Raw genomic sequence first — 23277 nt, forward strand, 5'->3', positions numbered from 1 at the left:
ACCTCCAGCTTCACAGCTCTGCCCCCCCGTTAAACCCGTGACGCCCAGTTTCTCCATGTTTCGTAAATCGCATTAAAATAAGACGTTATTCAAGCTTACAATAAATAAATACATACATATACACTAGAATGTGCATACATTAGCAGCTATAAACAGTACATCACATTATATTAGGTCATATGAAAATGTACAAAACGTGAATGTTCATTTAAAACGGAACTGTTTTTCAAAGCAAGGCAACAACAATGAAAATAATAAAAAAAAGATACCCATGGAGTTGAGAGCATAACAGCAGAAGAAATTAAAGCGCTGTGGTAGATTACAGCAGCAGAAAACAACCCATCCCTCTACTTTTGACTTTTCTTTTTTTGTTGTTTTTGCTTTGCATTTGTTTTGTTGTTGTTGTTGGGTTTTGTTTTTTTTTTTGGCCTGGGTCGGGGCTACACCTGGATGCCCTGAACGGCCTGTTTGATGTTCTCCAGCAGCGCCTTGTTCTCCGGGCTCTGGTACTGGTCCTGGTGGGTGTACATGTCAGTCAGTGTACTCACGTAAGTGTCAAAGTTCTGTTCGTTCATTGGCTCCTGTGATGGGGAGAGAAAGGCGTGAGGAGACAGTCAGGCGGGTTAGAGGACGCTCACATGGACATGTTGTCTGTCAAACACTGTGGGGAAGGTTTGGAGGACAGGCAGGCAGCAGGGGAGGAAGGGATCACCATCAGGAGAGCACGACTCACTGAAACACTCCTCTTCTACTGTCAGAGCCAACATCTACGCTTCAGCCCGAGAAGGTCAACGCAATGCAACTCCAAAGCATGCAGAAACCAGGAGAGGGATGGTTAGCTGATGGGTGGATGGAGGGTTAATGTTCAACACATGGAGACAAAATCAAGATGGTGAAAAACTGATGGAGGTTTGTGCGCACACGAAAGAGACACAACTGATAGTTCAGATCCTGAACGGAGACGGAGCGGCTTCAGCCTCAGAGGAGATTCTGCTGATTGGATCAGGCCAAAGGGGAGCCGACACAGGACGGACAAAAGGAGTCCAGGAACGGATCCTTTGGGTCCAACACAGCTTTTTTCATTTGTCCATCAGTGTGAAAAGCTGCACCAACAGTTTGTCCTGTGGTCAGTGACTGGTCTTTTTCAGGAGCAGACTGATAACTGACGTCTTTAGTGATTTTGGGAAAGGAGCCGTTCACAAACTGCAGAAGTGAAGATCAGCAGTTCGACCCATTAAGAGAGAAACGGACCAGAAAGCAGCAGAAATCTTCTGGTTTCAAGGACCAAGATGGCCGACAGCAAATCACAAGCTGCAGCTTTCAGCTCGCAGACTGATGGTTTGACGTCTCATTCACTCAACCAATCAAATTCTTTCTGATTCCGCAGCAGCTCCGCCTCCTCCCCAGGTCTGGGGATCTTAACCTCATCTTTTTCTCTTCCTGCTAAAAAATATTATCCCTCTTTTTTTGTCTGTTTATGCAGCTTGTAACAAACCAGAGGTCAATTCCTTATTCGATGAAAACAAAGCAAGCTGATGGTTTTGGTCTGGAATTGTCCACCGGTGAGTTAATTTCCATCACTGTGGATGATGACCGTTTATACTGACGTATAAAGTGACAGCGTTGATGTGCGGACGCCATAGTGGGCTGCAGGAGTTATAGGAGGGGGGGTGACAGTGCAGAAGAGAAGGATAATTGGATAAAGGATAAATGGATCTCTTACTCTGGGAGGCATCTGTAAACAGCAGTTATGCTTTACTGGGGCCTCTTTCTGTGGCGGCGGTCTCTACAGGAGAGGGTGTACAGAGAAGCATATTAGCCCGCTAGATAAACGGCGCCGGTCACAAGAAAACAAACGTCCGCCCTAAAAAGCTGCTCTCCCTCCAGCTGCAGCTGGATCTGTGAATTACTGTGATTTATTTCTTTTTGTGCTGTAAAAACAAGGAGGACGTAATGAAGATGTGACGCTTCAGGACAAGATGAACTGGAAAAAACTGAACCAATCACAATCAGTCTGGGCTGATTTGGGCCTAATAAAGTCGCCACTGATCAGCCAGAACACCGTGACTGCCTGATTCATACGGTCCAGACCCCACCCACTGACAGGTATCCATGGTAACCAGGTGATCCATCAGTGGTCATGATGTTCTGGCTGACCGGTGTGTATAAGTTGGGAAAAGTGGATTTGTGACTCGATTCTGGAGGGATGAAGCTCTGAATTCCTTGTTAAGGCGGACATTTCTAATCCAGTGTGTCCCGCTCAGGAAGCTGAGAGTCCAGTTATCAGGTTCAAACTGCTTTTGGAGAGATTATCCAATTAGCCCCGGGCTTCTTTCTACACTGAGACAACATGACGTCAAAACAGCCATGAGCACCAAAAACAAAAGAACGACGGGCCGTTTCTTTATGTGAAACTCTGTGAGGCGTCATAAAGCACAGAAGAAGCACAGCATGGACTGCTGGGAAAAAAAAGGAATGTGGAAAACAGAAAGAAGCAGATGAAGAAACGACTTTTCCACCCCCCTCCACCACATTAACACCTGAGAGTTCAGTCCTTTTACAGATTTTACAGATTACACTTTCATAATTCAGAATCAGGAGGCAGAACTGGACTTAGTTTGTTTGGACAGGAAGTGGATTAACCTCACAAATACTAAAATAATAAATACAATGTGCAGTGCTTCCGTTCAGCCAAATATTTCCAACCCAAACTGTTTTCATTTTCACCTGAAGGAACGAACCTCATTAATCGATGAGCTCTTATTGTGAAGGGAGCTATAGACTAATTACCTACCAAAATAAAAGTAGATACACAGACCCCGGTCATCTTATTTTGAAGGTGTTCAGTCTTACCATGTGTGGCAGCTGGATGTTGGCGAGGCTGTTGATGAGCGACTGGCTGAGGTTGGCCAGCTCGTGAAGCAGCGAGTCGTTCTGCTGCTCAATCACCTTGTTCTCCTCCTCGATGGACTTCAGGTTCGTCTCCATGGTGGTGATCTGTCAGAGGCAGCAGTTAAATATGTTTCAGCTGAGGATGATGACCGAATAAATCTCTATCAAGACCTTTTTCAAATCATTTAGCTCTCTTTATGAAAGTCGGTGTTCATGTCGTCTTACTTGTGTTCTCAGTTTAATCATGTCTGACTCCACTTGATTGTTGGATTCATTCAAATCTTTGATTTCTTCATCCAGCTGTTTGATTTCTTCATCGTTTTCGATGCCTGAAACCAGAAAGAGTGTTTTCACACAGAAAATAATCTTCTGTCTTGTTTTACTCTTTGATGAAAAAATGAAAACCATAAATTTTTCCTGTTTGACCGAATCGCTCTGACCTTTGCTTGCTCGTTGCTTGATTGTCAGCATCTCCACGCCGCTCATCCTGGCCTTCTTCATGGCCGAGGTGGCCCGCGGACAGCCGGAGAGGCTGCAATAAAAACATGTTTTTGAAAAGTTGTGTGCGAAAGATCAAGATCAATCTGTTGAAAATGGAAGGAGTCCTCCAATTCCAAGGAAGTAACAGCCACCTCCGATGAGTCAGGAAGCTGCCGCTGACGTGTCCCGACCCATCGCAGCCCGGGGTCGGACAGGTCATGCCATCCGTCTTGCCAGATTTCCAGACAAACTGTGAGCCGTTGACGTAGCTGTCTTTCTGCCTTTTTGCCGCCAAGGGGCAACCTGACGCGCTGCGGTGGGAGGCGTACTTCCCCGTCACATGACCCTGACCGTCACAGCCCGGGACCGGACACCTGAGGGGAGGAACGAGCACGGAGGCGTCACTTTGTCTGCTGAGGGCCTCAGAGCTTTGAGGACAGCTGATTAGCACACATGCTAACAGGATTTCAAACATCCAGCAGATTCAGTTCAAAACCTGAACTAACAAAAGCACAAAGAGAATCACGGCTCTGTTCAATCTGATGGACCCCCCCCTCCAAAGGATCCAGGCTGATCTGTAAATTCCAGACATCCTGCTCCGCCTGCATCCCCAAACGGCGTCCACGTTGACATTTGGGCTGATTAGAATGAGGCGAGTGTCGGCGGGTCGAGCTCAGGTTAAGCTTAATTATGACTCTGCTTTAATGATGACGGGTGGATGAGAAACAGAGGTGGTGGCGGCAACAGCTGGCCGCTGCCTGACTCCGGCTGAACTTTGGATTATTCACGAGGTTGTATTGGCGTAGCGTCACGGCTCTGCTTGAAGCAAAATGTCAAACGCTCACTCGATCTAACCTTTCCTGGTCCTGGCCTTCGGGGAGCGGGAGGTGAAGCGAAGGACTGTAACTCCGTCCCAAAATATTCTCTCCTAAAGTCAGAAAGGTCGGAGGACTCAGGACGCATTTTAAAAGGGAGAGGACGGATTCATAGAAGTTCAACACTAAGAGCTTTTAGAGCGTTTATCTTTCCATGACTATCTATTAAATGTTGGGTTTTTAATGACAGTTTCTGGTTTGACCTTCTCAAACATCAAATCTTCTCTGTTTTAGATGATTCTAACCAGAAAATCAAATCAAGGCGTTTGAAGCTTTCAGCTCACAGAACCCACAACGACAGTTTTAAATAATCAGACTTTCTGACAACAGAAGGATTCAATCATCAGATGAATCAGCAATCAAAATAAATGTCCTGTACGTTAATTACGATGAGAGAAGGATCCACTGCTCGGCCTCTCAGGGACTGAAATGGGTCTAATTGGACCACATGTCCAGGACTCACAAAACAAGAACAGATAACCAAAGAGAGCCGTACTTGATCGGCTCCTGGTCGTCCTTGTCTTCTTTGCTGTGGACGATCTTGATGCCGCTCTTCTTGGCGCGTGGACAGCCGGACAGACTGCAGGACAGGAGGACAGGTGTGAGACAGAGTGGACATTGCAGCGTACAGCTGCAGTCTGAAGACACACGACCGTACCTCCTGTGGGACGCGTAGTTTCCGGTGATGTGTCCGGATCCGTCACAGCCGGGAGTCGGACACCTGAAACAGGAAGAGGAACGGCAGTCAGACAGCCTGAAGGAAGAGAACCGGACTGCGTCTCCATGGCAACCGAAAGGATCTGGAGCCTTGTGTCAAGGACAGATACTGGTCCAATAGTTTAAATGTATCTCTCTCCACATTCAGCTTCTACACCGATAGAGCTTCACGTCACGATGACAGCAGCTGTTCAGTTTCTGCTGTATTAAAGAGGCGAGTCTGAACCTAAACCCTCGTTCTGAAGACCACTGAGCGGGAACTGATCCGTCTTTTTGGACTCTATTCTCCAAACAGACTCACTTGAGTTCTTGAGAGTTGCTCGTCATCATCCCACGGATGTTTTTGTCGGCCAGCTGACAGCTCGACAACCTGCAGGAGACAAATGCACAAAATCAGTTTGGTGCTCAGCATGCCTTTCTCTGGTCTGTTCTCTGCGATCGTTGGGTCAGGCCTTACGTGATCAGCTCCTTCTTGCTCTCCTTGCATGGCGGGTACTTGTGTTTGGGGCTGGGCATGGTCACCTCCGCCGGGTAGCGCTGCTCGTCCAGCAGCTCCTGGAAGGGATCCAGCTCATCGCTCTGGTGTAGGGACGAGAAATAACACGACTACAACACGTCACTACAAGCTCAACAAAGACCAACAAACCTGCTCACAGTTTGTTAGGTTCACTGAGGGACCATAAACCTGGACCTGGACTCGGCTATGTGTTTTTGGGAAATAGATTAAACCCAAAATATACCTTGTTCAGGATATTAACCCTTGAAAATAAAAAACTGGAGGCCCTTTAAAATAAAGTTAGGACCTTTGGGGTTTCCAGATTTTTCTGCTCTAAAATCAACAGGAAGTGAGAATACACCTGTTTCCTGGAGTGTAGCTGATGAACGCCTGAGCAGCAGCTCATCAGCTCCGACTCTTTCTGCAGCCTGTTCTGCAGTCCTCACATCACACCTCCTCAGTCGGGAGCAGAAGTGGTTAAGGACTGTCTGGAGAAAATCCCATCAGCTGCTCCAGCTCCAGGCTGCAGCCTCCTCTGCAATGTCGTGCTTCATTAACAAACGCAATTACTCTCCTGATTAAAACCTTTCACTTCGCTGCTCTAAATCCGACGCGGCAAATGTAGCAATTTGCTGCATGGATTGCTGTGTGTGATATCAGATCTGTGAGGATTTAAAGTGTGCAGATGATCTACCGTGTTTTACTTATGTACTAGCGGCGTCATTCGGCATTTGGGTGCTCGAGCTCCTGAAGCGTTCACTGTGATAGCTGTTCGCATGGAGGCACCGCAAGCCGCCTGCATCATCAACACAATCAGGAACGTCCATCTGAGAGTGAACAATAAATCTCAAATCAAATATCTGCGACTGTCCTTTGTTTCCTTTAATGTGATTAAATCTAAAAGGTCCAGAGACCGAGACCAGAATCCATATAAAATATGATTCATAGTCGTTATTTTCCTTTACTTTTGCATTCAATGTGAATATTTAAGCAGATTCCACCTTCTCTTTAGTATGCATCATCAGTAAAGCTGATTCTCTGCAAGCAAACATTTCCAATAAAATAAAGGATATGTGTATTATTTATTTAGAGTTAAATCAAGCTGTATTGGGTTATAAAGCAGACCAAGAGAGTCGAGACAAACAGATTTCTCTTTAACCTTTAATTAGCGCCAAATTACGCCCATCATTCAGGGAAATTATTGGTAACTGAAATTAAATCTGTGTAAAAAGTGTCACTTAATCTTCACTAAACTTTAAATTAAATATGGAATTTTTTTTCTGTGGATCAGATTTCCATTTAGGTGCAGAGAAAGTTATTAAAGGTCCACCTCTGATATTAAATTTGAACATCAGAGGTCCACAAACATAAATGATACAATGAGCTCCGGCCTCTGGATTCGCTGGTTGACGTTTCATTTTGAGCCTTCAGGCTGCTGCCCTCTCACACATTCTGGACCTTTACAAACCCAAACTCTGGAAAAGCACCCAGAACGCCCCCCTCCAGCATCAGGGGACGAGCAGAAAACTCGCCTTCATCATCTCTATGCACAAACTTGGCTTCCTCAAATCTCTCAATTTCATGCTTCAAATTATCGTGACTTTGCCTGATTAGAGGACAGGCATCCTCGACACACGTTAAATTAAGTGGTTAAAGTCTTAAACTGAGCGACGTTAAGAGCTTCGATTTTACCCCTAAATGTTCCTCAGACCATGAACCAGGTGATGCGACGTGGACCTTCCTGTTACCTCTTTGTGGTCCTGCTCGTCCCCCAGGCGTTTGATCTTGGTGTAGTCGACGGGCAGGTCCCAGCAGTCGGCCTCGCTCAGCTGGAAGCAGCGGCTGCTGAGCAGCGCCTGGCGCTGAGGCGACATCGGCTGCAGGGGGGTCAACACCGTCCCGCTGCCCTCCGGACCGCCAGGCTGACCAGCCACATCCACGGCGCCGCTGTCGTCCAGGTCGCCAACGGGACTCTGATGGAGACGCAAAGATGGTGGTGAATGAAGTAGAGTTCAGAGGGTTAATCATATTAAACATGAAGTCAAAGAAAGGCCCAGATATCAGACTGCAGATCAAACGCTCCATCTTCAGGAGACTTCCTGACAGCTTCATGATACCATCAGGGTTATTTCCTGTGACTCTGACGAGCAAAATGATCTCTGAGGCAGTTTAAAAACCGTCACGGTCTCTGTCACTTCGAGAGCATCTTTAGACCAGGAACTCCTGAGGAGGAGGGAGGTCTGTCCGTCACGCAGTAGCCCCGCCCCTAACTCCTCCCCTTTCCCTCTAAATGAACATCATGTTGTATTTCAGACTGAGACCAGAAACTCATCAGGGAGGAGGAGGGACATTTTCCCATAGACTTCAACACAGTCTGCCTTCCTTTTATGTCTGATTTCGCTCTTTAGAACCAGAATCCAGGTTTCCAATCAGTCTGAGTATTTTCAGAAAAGAATTGAGGATAAATCAGAATCTGCAGGGAAAAACGCAGTTATGCAGCAACAGAGAGAGAGAGATGTACAAGAAATGATGATGATGATGTAATCTTCCGATCATGTGACCGCCTCGGTCTACCTGTGTCAGCAGGTCCTGAGGTTTTCCCGCCAGAGCGTGCGGCAGCTCGCGGCACCTGGTGGACAGGTTGAGGATGGCCGTGGCCGCCATGTGGGCCGCCTCCATGTCGTGGGTGTAGTCAAAGCTGCTCTTACTGCAGGTGCTGCTGGCGCTGCTTCCTCCTCCGCCTCCTCCGCCGCCTCCTCCTCCTCCTCCGCCGTCGCCTCCACAGCTCAGGCTGCTGCTGCTGCTGGGAGCGTAGCTGCTGGTGGTGCTGCTGGCCGGGCTTGACGTCTTACAGTAGCGCTTAGCTGCAGGGACGCACACACATATGGTTGGTTTGTTAGAGCGACGGTGGCGTTTGGCCAAACTCTGCAGCAGATGGAACGTTAGGGAAACGGAAAATATGGAAGAAATGGAGGAAAGGAGCGCTTTAACGAGCCAAGTACATTATTTCTCTGGTCCAATGAAGGGGCAGCATAAAAGTATCTGAGCTAGAAACACTCAAATATAAATTAAAATAATCCAACAAGTGCAGAGAAATTTACTGTGGAAATATCTGCTGAACTTAGCATGCTACCCAGCTAGCTCGGGCCTCTAATCCCAGTTTGGATGAAGCAGGAAAGCAGCTTTTGGCTGACCGTAAACAGCTGTCGATGCTAACATAAAAAATGTATTAATTGAATTAAAGCGAGTAACCGTCTGTCACTGCTGGTTGGTTAGAACAGACATGATATCAGACTGTGTGTTAATCCGCAGCTGAAAGTAGTCCCCCGTGGCTAAGAACCTTTAAGACCATATGATGAAATGATAAATGAAGAGCTCGTTTCCTGCTGAGAAGTCAGAAATGAACACCAAGACGTTTCCAGAAGAAGACAGCTGGTGATGCTGGTGGAGGGAACAACAGAGGAAGGAGGAGCTCAGACACCTCGTCTAACCCCCCATGATGCATCTCACTAATGGCTTCCTGCCAAAGGAACAGGGCTGTCCTTCATTAACCCCCCCACTCAGAGGAGGCAGGCTCTTAACCTGGCTTCTCCATACCGCTCCATCAGGTGGAGAACAGCAGCCTTCCCAGAGCTGCAACAAAGAGAACACACTCAGTGTGTGTGTTACTGTGCTTTTATAATCAAGAACAAAATGTTCTCCCCAGAACAAGAGAATGGACAGAAAATCCTCCGACTGAAGGAGAATCAGCATTTTGTACTTGAATTTGAATTCTAACAAACTTTCACTTGAATTGGACGCATCTGGAATTTGAAGTAAAATTTTGTTTGTAGCAGGATTGTCGTTTGTCTGGACCAAGACCAAGGCAGCTCATCAGTGACCCCTGACCCCTGACCCCTGACCCTGGCCCCCGCAGACCAGGATCACCGGATCTGACTCTCCTCCTCATCACAGTTTGTTTCTTCTCAAAGTCTCTGATCTTCACACTGAACTATTTTTCTGCTTCAACATCAACTTCAGGACTAAATGTGCACCTGCTGCCTGATAGACCCCGCCCACGTGTAGGTATCCTTGGTAACCAGGGAATCAGCGTTACTGGCTTCACCTGTGTCATAATGTTCTGGCTATCAGTTTGATCGTGTGTGTTTGTTCTCCTCACCATCGTAGCCCTTCGGGGAGGTGTCCCTCCCGTGGTGGGACTTGGTTGTCGGGCCTCTCTTGCCGTAGCCGCCATGCTGTCCGTCGTAACCGCCGTAGTCGTAGCTGGTCTTGGAGTACTTCTCCAGCTCCTTGGCCAGGTTGGAACGCGGCGTGCTGGTCGGAACGTTGTTTTTGTAGCCGTACTGAGGAATCTCCAGCTGCTTGACGAAACACATCGGCCTGCGTGCCAACAGGAAGCAAAAGAGCCTTCACTGCACCGTTCAGCATCCCCAGTTCAAACCTCAAGACAACGAACAACCAACCGGAAAATGCAGACACAGTAAACTGGAACAAATGAATCCGGACTCTACCTGAGGACGCGGTCTGAAGTCTGATTGGTCTTGCTGCCGCTGTCGGTCAGGTGACTCTTCTCGTGGACCTTTGCCATCTTCTCTGCAGCAGCGATGGGGCAGCCAGACAGACTGAGGACAGCGACAGCACATGGTGACACACTGTCCTCACAGACGGAGGGTTCCACAGGTTTATTGGCTGAACAGTTTCAGGGTCTTTATTGCTGCTTCATTCACTCACAGCTGTTGGTTTCACAATAACTGGTTATTTACTGGCTGTTTAACTGCTCCCTGGTTACTGGTCGATTCTTTTCTCCTAACTGGTCTGAGACTGGTTTACTGCTTCACTGAGAAGCTGATGACTGTCTGCACAAAAACCAAAGTAAATTCAGATTGCACACAAATCTACAATTATTCAGTGTCAAGTGATGTTTTCATTTAAATTTTCTGCAGGACACCTTGCAGGAAGTATAAACATGACTGTGAAATAGCAAACAGCTACAGTAAAAAGGAAACTAATGAGGTGATTCAGATGGGGGGTCTGTGCTGATTGGACAGATGCTGTAAGTTGAAGTTGAACTTCCTGTCATACACATTTTAAAGGAGGGGAGTTTGACAGATCAGCGATGCTGCTGCTGCTGATGCTGGGAAGGCGTCTCCATGGCGACTGCTAGACATGAAAGCTGTGTGAGCTGTTCGTTAGCAGCAGCTAAGCTAGCTAGCTGCGGCTTTGTTTTCTCTCCCAGAGGAGCTGTGCTACATAACACACCCTGCAGCTACGTCTGAGTGCGAGTCTGTGTGTGTGTGTGAGTGCTTCTGTCTGCCAGCGCACGTGTGCTGCTGTCTGTGAGCTAATTTGTACGTGTCTAACTGTGTGTGTGTGAGAAAATGACAATGAATCCTAATTACTTTACATAATTCAAAAAAGTGTGTGTGATGCTCTGCCTGTTAAACAGCTGTGAAGCAGACACACCTTCAGCTCAAACATGACAAAATTTAAATTTGATTCCTTCTCTCTCACACACACACACACACACACACATCGAAACCTGGAAACGTTCCAGCACTTCCTGTAATCATATTTTACAAAATAAAATGTGTTAGGTTCAATAAACAAAACCAACAAACAAAAAACAGCTGCTAAAGAAAAAGAAGAAAAATGAGCAGTAATCTCATGTGTGATGTTTGTACATTAGACTATAAATGATTTTATGTTTGGGATTATAAAAAAGGAAGAAGAAGAAGAGTTCAGACCGGACGCCTTCAGTTTTTACTAAAAGTTCATCTCAAACGCAGAGGGTCGGCGGGTTTTCGTCTTCCTGATCCATTAGATGGAGAGAACGGATCACTTTGTGTGTCACATTTTATACTGACCCACTGATGTTGTAATTGTTTTAAATCTCACAAACTCTGCTCTGCTGCTCTGTCTGCAAAAGAAACAACTTCCTGTTTCTGAACTTTACAGAATAAAAGCTCACAATGACTTGACACTTATTTTTTGAGGCAGTATAACTAGAGTGGAAGTGATTCAATGTGAGACTTGCTGTCTCCTAATTTCACTTTGGATTAGTTGGAGAAGCATCTGGGGGGACCGTCCTCTGGGAATCTGAAGATCATCGACACTAACAAACGTTCAGGTGTCGGCTGTGTCAGCGGCCGCTCACTCACCTGCGGTGCGAGTTCCTGTTGCTATTGACATGACCCCGTCCAGAGCAGCCAGGAGTAGGACACTTTAAAACATTTTCATACATGGCAAGGACTTTGACAGACAGGAAAAGGTGAGAAAGACAGCGAGGGTTAGGAGCAGACAGGAGAGTATCCAGGCGTTCAGCTACGATGGTTAAGGCATGCAGGGATCACAGTGGAACCACTGACACCACAACGGACCGACAATGTCGCACAATGAGCATGAACAAAGCAGCAGAGATGAAGTGAAGGAAACATTTCTGTCCCCGCTCCCTTAAATCGTCAGGTCGCCGTGGTGATTATCAACAAAACCATCCCTGACAGTAGAAAATACCTCTGTCTTTAGCAGAAACAGAGCTGGACGTCACGATGATGTCATAATAACCACGACAGATGACCCGGGGGTTTATTTGGCTGGACCAGATCTGCAAAACCAGAAACTGACCCGACATCTTGGTGACGAAGACGGACCTGATCTTCTGGGTTAAATTGGCATCGTTTCCTGAAGCTACAGCCGGCAGGTGTGACATCACCACGGGAAGCTCTACCTGTGATGATGCGTGTGCGTGGGATTGATGCTGTCATGCAGGGCGGACTCTTCATGCTTCATTCACGCACATCAGCAGCATCAGACATCAGGCAGGTGTGATGAGGGCGAGCGAGGACGCAGAGGAGGACGCCGACTTCAAAGTCTGAAACTCGGGACCTTGATGATGTTTTGCAGCTTCCAGGGTTTTAAAACCTTGAATTAACAAAAAACCACCGGTCGCACAAAGTGTCGCTCTGTCACACATCAAGTCTGTCACAGTGAAACCCCAGGTATCTACGAAACAACGCAACACAACACAGAGTCATGCAGGACAGGTGCATGGTGGAGGACACATCACATGCCCGACACATCCGTCCACACAGTCACTGTCAGGATTCATTATCTTAGTTTAAATGGAGACTGATGATTGTTTTCTGCTTTCAGGAGGGAAGATTATAGTTTTGGAGCAACAAACAGCAAACATTGCTCAGAGGTAGAAGTCCTTTGCTTAACGCGACACTCTTCTTTCATTGGCTGAATTATGAATGGAGAAGTTTTTATAGTAATACTGCATTTTATTTTGAAGAACTAGGCCCGGGTCTGAATCCAAACTTTGACCTTTTGCTGCGGCTGTGGCCGGCTCTCCTCGCTGTCAGATTAGCTAACTTTATATCTCCAACCCAATTAGTGGAACTAAAAAACTGAACGGTTCTCACGATGTGCACTTCATTAGAGAGTCTTCTTCTTCTTCTGCTTGTTTGGACCCTAATAACCTTTTGGGGTCTGAACCTCCCCAGCCTGAGCTGTACCTCCACCAATTAGCCCACATACCTAATCCACCTCTGAGGAATGATCGCAGTCAGAGGCCGACAACATCAGCTGCAGTGACTTGGCAGATGGTCAATATTCAGCACAGAACAACATCCAGGCAGAGGGACCTACCTCTCAGGTGGCACGCGGTCCTTGTGAGGACATCCGGACAGGCTGCGGTGATGCGGGTACAGCCCGTCACGTGACCCGTCCCGTCGCAGCCAGGCGTCGGACACTTGCTCTCCTTCTTCTCCCCCCTAGAAGAATCTGGAAAAGGTGAGAATTTTTATGGTATTTCCATTTCATGCTTTTTATACATGACCAGCTGGAGGCCAACAGAAACAGCTGAGTATCTCTTGTGAGCGGAGAGCTGCAGGACCGCAGGAGTCTTCCCACTTCCTGTCCCGGGTTCTGAAGTGTGTCTTTGTGTTTTACTGTCGGTTGTATCCTCAGTGAATGCTTCAGTCCTGCTTCTCGAAGCTTCTTCATCTGTTGCTGCGTCTGAATGAAACTACAGAGAAACGTGTTCACGTTGAAGATGAAACCCGTCATCTCTCAGTCTGCCTTCATCGCTGAGTTGTGTTTATCTAAACTGTACTAACTTCGTCAGAGGAAAGAGTTCAGAGCTCAGAGACTCGTCTCTATTTTCTGACTTCTCCCAGAAGACGCGAGGAATCTTATTGGCTGGTCAGCGAACGTGAGTGATGACGCATCGTCCCTGCAGGTCTTAATTGAGTAAACTAAGTCAAATTTATTTAAATCCAGCCTTTGTAAATGAAAACAGGCGCAGCTGTAGACTGAGACCAGAACACTCCAGCACCTGGACTCGAGCGGAGTTTCCATCGTTGGTCGGACACGTCATAATGAAAGCTTTCCTGCGGACTAATAAAAACTCCCTGTGGGCTGACAGAGGCATCTCTGCACTAATGAATCAGTCTGAAGCCCATCTGAGTCTGCAGCCAGGCTGATAACTGGGCAGCACCGACCTGCCTCCCGCCCGGCGCTGGGCTCGTATTTGAGTGGATTTAGAGAAATAGGCCGCAGATAGCGTCCCACAGATGAGATTTGCCCTCCTAACGGGCCGTGCGGATTGCCATTACTCATGCCTGACAAGCCGACCGTCTGATGTTCCCACTCCGGCCTATTTTAACAACATAAGCTGCTGTCAGAGGAAAACATGCATCTGCAGAACGGGAACAAATAACGTGTTGGTCCTGAATGCAGAAAATCAGTGGTCATTATCTCTTCGCGGCCATGTAAGGCATCTCTAAAATAACACAACGGCGCTTTAACGGGTTTTCAGAGTCCGAGGTTCGAAAAACTCATTTAACCCGACAACATGCACATGAATGTCGGAGAAAAGAGTCATTAAAGCTGCAGCTGTTTGCTCTTTCTTCCTGTTGTGGCTCCGATGGCTGGTTGGCGGGGGACTGTAAGATGAACAAGATGAACTCCCTCCCTGCTGCTAAAAGCGAATGTGAGGACGTTTTGCAAAGTGGCAGATCATTGGATGATGACAACTTGCTGATCTGATCTGGTGAGTTCAAACGCTCCAAAAAGGTTTGGTTTGGTTTTGGTATGACAAAGATGAAATAAAATGACAAACACACTGACCGAGTTTGGAGGCCTGGTCTAGGATCAGGATCAGGATCAGGATCAGGATTAGTCACTTGTGTGACCGGTTTGGGCTCTTTTAGTTAACTTCCTGTTTTATGTTGAAGCAACCTTCCTGGACTGTTTCTTAACACAGAGTACACTAACTTTCTCGTCCCGGGTTTGAACTAGTTCAACACAGAAGACTCCCCTCCTACCTTTGGGGTAGTACGCCCTCTTCAGCCCGTCGTGGTGCATCCTGGACTTGCGCTCCTCGGCGCCACTGCTCAGCTTCGGGCTGTGCTCCCCCTGACCGCGGAGGTGATGGTGATCCCGCCGCGGCACTGTGTGCTCTGAGGCCATCCGATCTCTCATGACCTTTGCCCTCTCCGACTCCAGCGCGATGGCCTTCTCCAGCAGCGACAGGTTTCCTTTGGCCATGTCGAAGGTCTCGTCGGAGCGGTCGGACGCCACCGACGTGGTGTCCTCGTCGCCATCCTGGGTGCAGCTGGTCGGGTAACCTCTGGACGCCGGGCTCAGCTCCTCCTCCAGCTTCATCAGGTTCACCATGTCGGAGTAGCTGCGCTCCAGAGACCTGGACTCCTCCCGCACCCCCTGCTGGCAGCTCTCGTAACCTGAGAGCAGAGAAGAGACCGTGACTGGGAGAAACTGAAGGTCCGTTTGTGATCTAAAGTCCAGGACGTCATCTGGCAGCTTTAGCTCCACAGAATCCTCCACTCAGGAACATATTCTGTTTTGTTGTCGCACCTGTTCTGGTGATGCACCAACTGCTGGTCCGGGTTCTGGAGCTGGAGGTGGTGGCGTGGATGGCGGGGGCGATCAGACGGCTGCGTCTCGCTCAGTTTCCGAGCTAGATCGAAGCACTGGTTCCTCAGACACTCCAGACTGCTGAGGCACACTTCCTCCTCGCTCTCCTCCGCCTGAACCCTGACCCCGGCGCAGGGCCGCCCGTTAGCGACGTCCACCATGGCGCTGTCTGGGTATCCGTCCTCGGGCAGCATGGCCCCGTGACCCTGCGCGAGCAGCTTCAGGGAGTCTACGGTCTCCCTGACTACGTCGCTATCCAGGTCCACACTCAGCTCGCCCTTCCTGTCTCCCTGCTCGCTGCCGTCGTCTTCATCGTCGTCGTCATCCTCTCCGGCACTGTTGGAGGAGTTGCTGTTCATCTCGGACTCGGTCATGGCCTGGTAGGCGGCGTCTTCAGCGATCTTGCCCAAGTTGAGCAGCGACTTGGCCACCAGCTCGTCGTAGTTCTCGTACTCCTCTCCGGTGCCGTTACCGGCGCCGATGGTGCAGCTGTTGTTGTTGTTGTCGTCCTTCTGAACAGGAAGGAGCTTTGATTGTCCACTGGGCTTGTAGTGATGCTCTGCTGTAAGAGAGGACACGAACAGCCATCATCTCACATCACTCAGCTTCCTTCAGTATCAACAACATAAGCAGCAGGTAATTGGTCCATAACTAAAGAGGAAATAGATTCATTCTGTGGATAATAAATGAACAGAACCAGAATCCTGCAGATGCTTTAGAGCCTCTGATCAACTGATGGACCCAGTTCTTCCCATATATTCCTGAATACATTATCTGCGTCCCACCCAATTATGATCCACTGTTTATTTACAAAAAACACACAACCCCGGGCCGTGCAGAGCGCCGCCGCTCTCTCCCCGCTCTGCCTCGCTGTTGATTTTGGGGACAGAGACGGCGAATGAGAGCAGAGAAATTGAAAAGGGAGGCGTGTGAAGGTGCTCTGATTCAGGAGCCATAAATATCCTCAGGAGGAGAAGCCGAGGCAGAGCACATGTGACACGTCCGCCGAGACGAGGAGGAGGAGGACGGGACGGGAGGGGAGGGGGACAGTTAATAACTCAGCAGAGCTCCTCTCCCGATTATTCGTGAAGCGCTGTCAGAAGCGATTGAGGACACGTGGGGTGTTGGTGGGGGAGGAGGGAAACACGGCGGGAGGGAGCTCAGCAGCTCTCATCACTGCAGCCTGCAGCCTCCACCCAGAGCAGGACCTGAACGTCACACTGACTCTCAGAGAAAATCAGTCAGGTGGGCGGGGCGGATTTCCTGTGACATCACAACGCCCCGGAAATCAGCTGGATGAATACAGAACCTGGAGCTGCTTTAGGATCAGACGCTGAAGTCACAGTAACATTTAAAGAAAACTTACATTTGAGTAAAAAAGATAAGTGAAAAACATTCAACTCACCCTGCTGGCGATTCTGCTCCTCCTCCTCCTCTTCCTCCTCCTCTTGCTCGTCTTCGTCCTGCTCTTCCTCGTCATCTCCGTCCTCTACTTCCTCCTCTTCCTCATCCATGCCCTCCTCCTCATCCTCCACCCGCTCTCCCCCTGTTTGTTGCAATCCCCTCCCTCCACCTCCTCCTCCTCCTCCTCTTCCTCCTCCTCCTCTTCCTCCTCTCCCTGCTCCTCGTTGTCCTCTAAGAACTCATCCTCCACCTCGCCGTCCTCCTCTTCATCCCTCTCCCCTTCCTCTTCCTCCTCTTCCTCCACTACCTCCCCCTGTTCCTTCCTCACCCCCCCCACCTCTGGCTTGGCTCTCATAGCTGGTGTAGATGGTGGCGTCCTCTTCCTCATCCTCCTCCTCCTCCTCGCCTGGGCAGGAGGTGAGGAAGGGCCTCCTCTTGGCAGCCGGCTCCAGCGGCTGTTTTTCCAGAGCCTTCCTCTTCTTGGCCAGCGGGCAGCCGTAGACACTGAGAGGAGACAGAGAGCAAATCCACCATCAACGGCCATCTTTGTTCTTTTAGATGTTTTCTGTTTTATATTCAGCTGGACCGGCTCAGATCTGGCCCTGAACTGCAGCGGATTCTCAGGTCAAAAAAATCAGAAACCTGAGCCAACTCTGGCAGACAGATCAGGGCCAGAGCTGGCTCACATCTGAGTCCAGCAGCACTGACGCTCCGATTCGGACCCGACTGCTGGTTCTGGTTTTAAAAAAGATCGCATCTGCACGTATAAAAGTTGTGATCAGTCGCACAGTAGCCCCGCCCCCTAACCCCTCCCCTTCCCTCTAAATGAACATCATGACGAGAAACTCATCAGGGAGGAGGGACATTTTTCCCATAGACTTCAATGAAAGGGAGGAGAAGATTGAAGTTTAGTCTATTAAAGGTTAATGCTGTAACACTGACATTCTTTTGTCAGACAAAATAAATTTGCGCTTGTCGTGTCCTCAAACGGCTTCAGAGCGGCTGAGTCCCAACAGAAAGATTAATGGAGTCACAGCAGGACGTCTTGTTCAGTCGCAGCTACAACATCTGAAGGTCCCCCCCAAAAAAATACTACTGCTGTGCGACATCCCCTCATTATTAAAAAGTTGTGCTCCACAGAAACATCATCTCACTGTGGGACTCTGATCTGTCCGGACCAGACCTGTCTCAATCCCAGCAGGGTAAAAAAAGAAGAAATCAAATAGACGTTTCTGGGCTTCGTGATGGAAACAATGCAGCGTTTCTGTCTCTTGATGGAGAGCAGCATGTTAATGACGTCCCCAGGAGACGTCGCAGAGGTTTTAATTAATAAACTGCTGGACAAAACCAGAATTAGGGTCTCACTCTGAATTTTTCTGCAATAAATCTCTGGCATATAATATAAATAATCTATATTTGGATAAACATTTCCTTTTCTAACAGCACATCTGAAACGTACCTATTAGTCCTGATGTTTGATTCATTTTATGAAATTATCCTGATTTCTAGCAGGTTATAAATAATTAGTGTTCATTTTGATGAAATAATTTCTGTTGTCTATGTACATATATTTAAGTTTTACACGTCATGTTTGTGTTGCTGCTGTAAAAACTGTAAGTTTAACATCATTTGCAGTCCAACTCAGAGGTCAAAGGTCAAAGTGCTTCACTTCCTGTGTTGAGACACTGCAGTGGTTTCCACCGAGACGACTCCACTTAAAAAAAAACCCAAAGCTGATTCAACTGGGGCCTCAATTACGCAAATCCCATAATAGTCATTAACTGTCGGGAAAATTCTGCTTTAATTGCTCCAAAACAGCAAGAACAATTCTACACCCCTTTAATGTGGATTTTAGGAAGTCAATTAGTCCATTTCCATATGAAAGAGCATATGTTGGCTCATTTTGTGCTCGGAGGGCACGTTGGAGGAGGAGAACCTGCTGCTATAAAACAGAACCTAAACTTCGTCTCCTTCACGGAGGGCAGACACACAAAGTCCCTCCTCCACCCTTATGTTGAAGTCTATGGGAAAGTGTCCCTCCTCCTCCCTGATGAGTTTATGGTCTCAGTCTGAGTCTCAGTCATTTTCTAAATGAACATTATGTTGTTATTATATTAATCAAAGATTTTAACCAAAAAGGTCACAGCTGTTTGTGATCAGATGCTGCAAAATCAGTTTGAATGTGATTGACAGATGAGAGATGACAATGACGGTTTGTTTAAATCTATTTTACTCACTACATGACACTGCAGCAATCCTCACACACAGGCACACACACCAATTTCACCTCAAATGATCCCTCCATCTTTTACCTTATGGGCTGTCAGGCTGCCAGCTTTCCTGTGTGTGTGAGTGACCTTGGCCACCTTGCTGTCTCCCACCAATTAAAATTCCGGTGGTAATTAAAGCAGATCAGAAACGAGGGAATGCTGCAGACGAGGGCGAGAGACTACGCATGGTAATTATGTGGAAGGAGAGAGAGACAGAGAGAGGAGTGTATCCTCTGACTGAACTGATCTGCTGCAGCCTGATCAGTCTGATCGGATGTGAGTGATCCAATCGATAACTGATCTGGACACGACTGGAACTTTGCCATCATATTTTACATTTTCTCTGTTGTTAGCATACGAAGGGCCACCTGGAGTCCATTATTGTCTCCACATACATACGAACGCGACGGCCTTTAATTGGACACCTGGAGTCCATCTTAACTGCGTACAACAACATTATAACCTGTCAGCCAATCAGAAACTGGTATTTTCTGACATTGTGTTTAATCTGACCAACGGCTGAGTTGGTCATAAAATATTTCAAATAAAATTTGTGACGATGAAGTGTAATCACATCCAGGTGAATGTGGCGAGGTCGGATCTTTGGTCCCAGAGACGCCACGTGCCAACACTCATTGTCATGGCAACACGGTGGGACTAACATGGTGGGGGGCATAAACGACTGAGGGTAAATAAAGAGGCTGAGTGATAGCACTGATGCACGGAAGCGGGTGTTGGGTCGGTGGGGGGGAGGCGGTGTAATGTGGGCGACACGATGTTCACATCCTATACTAGTGGTTGCCATGGGAGACAGGCTGCATCCCTCCTGGTCCTCATACTGCAGCATCCGCTCGGTGCTGTCGCCATGGTGACATCCTCCAGAGAGAGAGAGGAAGAGGGAGGTAAAGTGAAAGAGAGACAAAGAAAGGTAGGGGAGGAAGAAAGAAGAGAAGGGGGGGGGGGCTTTGGTCCTTCTGCACTCCCCCATGACATCCAGCAATTTTCCTGCAGTCAACAAAATCCATGAAAAAACTGCAGAATCCAAATTTCCCACATCAGATTCAAACCGCAGGTCTTTGTGTTCGGGATTCAAACGGTGCGTTCAGGTTCCGTCTGACTGCTGGAACACTGAGTGTTAATCATTCACCGCTGGATGTCAACAAAGTTTCCACTTCTGGAACATTTTCGTCACTTAAAACTTCACAAAGATGTTTCTTCAGAGACAAAACACGACTGTTCATAATTCCTCATTTATAATAACGTCTTACAGCTGCAGGACAATCGATGCATTTTGAGAAATTAAAGATGCTTCTGATAAACACGAAGTCCTGAAGCCTACAAACATGTTTGTTAAAGATTTCCTCATTAAATTCAGAATCCTGTATGGATGGGATGAGTTATACTCATTTTGAATCAAGAAAAATATTTCAATTTCTACCAGTTTATAAGAAACAACCATTTTAGTTCCACAGTCATTTTCCCCTGTATTTAAAATTGTACATTTTTTTCTCCACACATTCAGAATCAGCAGATTCTGTCTGACTCAGTAACTCTGAATGTTTCCTTCTCCACAGAAAAGTTCCTCTCATTCTGTCTTTATCTGATCAGGAGTTCTGCTCAGTAATGATGAAAAATCAGCTCCAGATATCTGATTGTTTTTATTCTGTCAGAAACATCCAGGACTGATCCAGAGACTCTCTGATTGGCTGTGACATCACCCATCGAAGCCAATGGGAGCGTCCGACGTAGAGACGTGACTCCAGATGTCACATTCAAAGATGGAGGATGAGAACGGATGGATGAACACACAGAAGGCGTCAGAGAATCGGACGGATCAGATCTGAAGTTCTCCTTTCACTGAACCAGATGAATATTTCTCACATCGCAGATGAAGAGTCTGAACAGAAGCTCAGACCAGGAACGAGCTCATATCCATCTTTCCATCTGACTCGGGGGAGACGCTGATGAAATGTCAAATTAAATTCTCCCTCAACATATTCAGGCCAGAGTCTGAGGACACTTCCCAACCCATAAAATCTTATTAGTGTTTAGTGAAGAGGCTGCAAATAAACAAGAAGAAATCAGACGGGAGACAAATCAGTCCGCCGTCTCTGCTGCGTCTTTGTAAAAGCGTACGTTTGTGTGCTGTGAGCTGCTGTGATCAGCTGATGATTAACAGATTAAGTCATTTATCCGCCGGTTCCCCAGAGAGGAACCATCAGACGGCTGACTTCTCTCCTTCTGCCTCTGTCTCCATTTGCTCTTCAGATTTTTGGCAGTGCGACGGTTTACCAGAAATGATGGAAGCTGAAGGAAACATGATTGTCTCAGTCAGTCAGGAGGGAGTTTTAAATCCCAGCGGGGGAAGAAATCGGGAATCTGAACTTCCACAATTTAAACACAACTGGCCAACAATTCAGAGCAGCTAAGAGACAGACGGGTTTGTTTATTATTTTTATTTCCTACTTTCTTTTCTTGTTTTTTTTTTTTTTTGGATCAAGCAGAGCTAATGTGATGTAGCTGCATTTTCAGGAAGATCAAATATTAAAGGTCTCTATGATGTAAAAGTTTAAAGGTCCACACAGAGAAAGAGGATATTTTGGCTTTTGGTTCTGAAAACCAGAAATATATCTTCTTCTCATATGAGTAGAAATAAAAACTGGGTATCTGCTGATTTATTTATATTTACCTAAACAACACAGCTGCTAGTTTCACCCCTTCACCTCAAATCTAACTTAATTCGTTCCAAAACTGTTTTTATGCCAAAGATGTAAAGGAGAGAATAAATATCCAGACAGCAGCCGATGATGTGTCCCGTTCATTCACACTTTACGGAGACGGGCTGAAATCACTCCACATTTTTAGGCTTTAGAGCTTCTGGTCAAAAACAACCAGGGTTAGGATCAGGATCAGGTTTAGGATCAGGATCAGCTAGGATCAGGATCAGGTTTAGGATCAGGATCAGGTTTAGGATCAGGATCAGCTAGGATCAGGATCAGGTTTAGGATCAGGATCAGGTTCAGGATCAGGATCAGAATCAGGATCATGATCAGAATCAGGTTTAGGATCACGATCAGATTCAGGATCAGTTTAGGATCAGGATCAGATTCAGGATCAGTTTTAGGATCAGGATCAGATTCAGGATCAGGATCATATTCAGGATCAGGATCAGGTTTAGGATCAGGATCAGGATCAGGTTTAGGATCAGAATCAGAATCAGGTTCAGGATCAGGATCAGAATCAGGTTTAGGATCAGGATCAGATTCAGGATCAGTTTTAGGATCAGGATCAGATTCAGGATCAGGATCATATTCAGGATCAGGATCAGGTTTAGGATCAGGATCAGATTTAGGATCAGATTCAGGATCAGGATCAGATTCAGGATCAGATTCAGGATCAGGATCAGATTCAGGATCAGATTCAGGATCAGGATCAGGTTTAGGATCAGATTCAGGATCAGGATCAGATTCAGGATCAGATTCAGGATCATATTCAGGATCAGGATCAGGTTTAGGATCAGGATCAGATTTAGGATCAGATTCAGGATCAGGATCAGATTCAGGATCAGATTCAGGATCAGGATCAGATTCAGGATCAGATTCAGGATCAGGATCAGATTCAGGATCAGATTCAGGATCAGGATCAGGTTTAGGATCAGGTGTAGCAGCTCCTGTTCTTTCTACAACATAAAATGAATTTGGAAGCCACAGGTCACTAAAACAAAACGGTCTGTAATAAAAAACGTTGCTGAGCTGTTGGAGCAGGGAGCTAAAAGAGGCTGAGATTTAAAACCTTCTTCTCTCTTGCCTCCTTTAAAAGCGAATATTTTCTGGAGAGTTTGGAGGTTTTCTGTCTGAGCTCTTATTTTGGAGCTCTGAATTTTCCAGGGCAGCTCTGCGTCCTTCGCAGCAACATCAGTCTGCTCTGCCAGCGATTCGCCATCCTGCCCCCTTCTCATTATCTCTGCATTACCTCGGGCATCAAGCCACCGCTGTCCTGAGCCGAGCAACCTCTACGCAGCAGCCTCCCACACACGCAGAAAACAGCTCCACACTCCCAGATAACCTCAAACATCTCAGCGAGTGCTTTGATTTCATAATGGATGTTTAAATCGGTTTTTTTACTCAATAATGAAAATACTTCGGTTTCCTCCTCCACAGCTTCATCTGGTTTGGTTGTTTTGTGGCACCGACATATTTAAGATGAC

At 47.2% G+C, this 23277-nt stretch overlaps 1 protein-coding gene across 1 annotated transcript in view; it reads right to left on the reverse strand.

The window, feature by feature from the left end:
* Positions 1-357: 357 nt before the first annotated feature.
* myt1la (myelin transcription factor 1-like, a) overlaps positions 358-23277 on the reverse strand; it is a 33412-nt gene continuing 10492 nt past the window's right edge. The window contains 24 exon segments of the mRNA XM_029496705.1: positions 358-581; positions 1724-1786; positions 2854-2997; positions 3118-3221; positions 3333-3424; positions 3525-3746; positions 4744-4827; positions 4906-4968; positions 5266-5334; positions 5422-5541; positions 7198-7433; positions 8035-8201; positions 8244-8324; positions 8713-8715; positions 9620-9840; positions 9972-10082; positions 11619-11709; positions 13109-13168; positions 13171-13242; positions 14787-15195; positions 15354-15958; positions 16811-16919; positions 16970-17092; positions 17175-17304. Coding sequence (XP_029352565.1) covers positions 441-581; positions 1724-1786; positions 2854-2997; positions 3118-3221; positions 3333-3424; positions 3525-3746; positions 4744-4827; positions 4906-4968; positions 5266-5334; positions 5422-5541; positions 7198-7433; positions 8035-8201; positions 8244-8324; positions 8713-8715; positions 9620-9840; positions 9972-10082; positions 11619-11709; positions 13109-13168; positions 13171-13242; positions 14787-15195; positions 15354-15958; positions 16811-16919; positions 16970-17092; positions 17175-17304 — 3520 coding nt within the window. The 3' untranslated portion in view covers positions 358-440.

Source organism: Echeneis naucrates, chromosome 24, assembly GCF_900963305.1.
Source record: "Echeneis naucrates chromosome 24, fEcheNa1.1, whole genome shotgun sequence".
NCBI classification, from domain to species: domain Eukaryota; kingdom Metazoa; phylum Chordata; class Actinopteri; order Carangiformes; family Echeneidae; genus Echeneis; species Echeneis naucrates.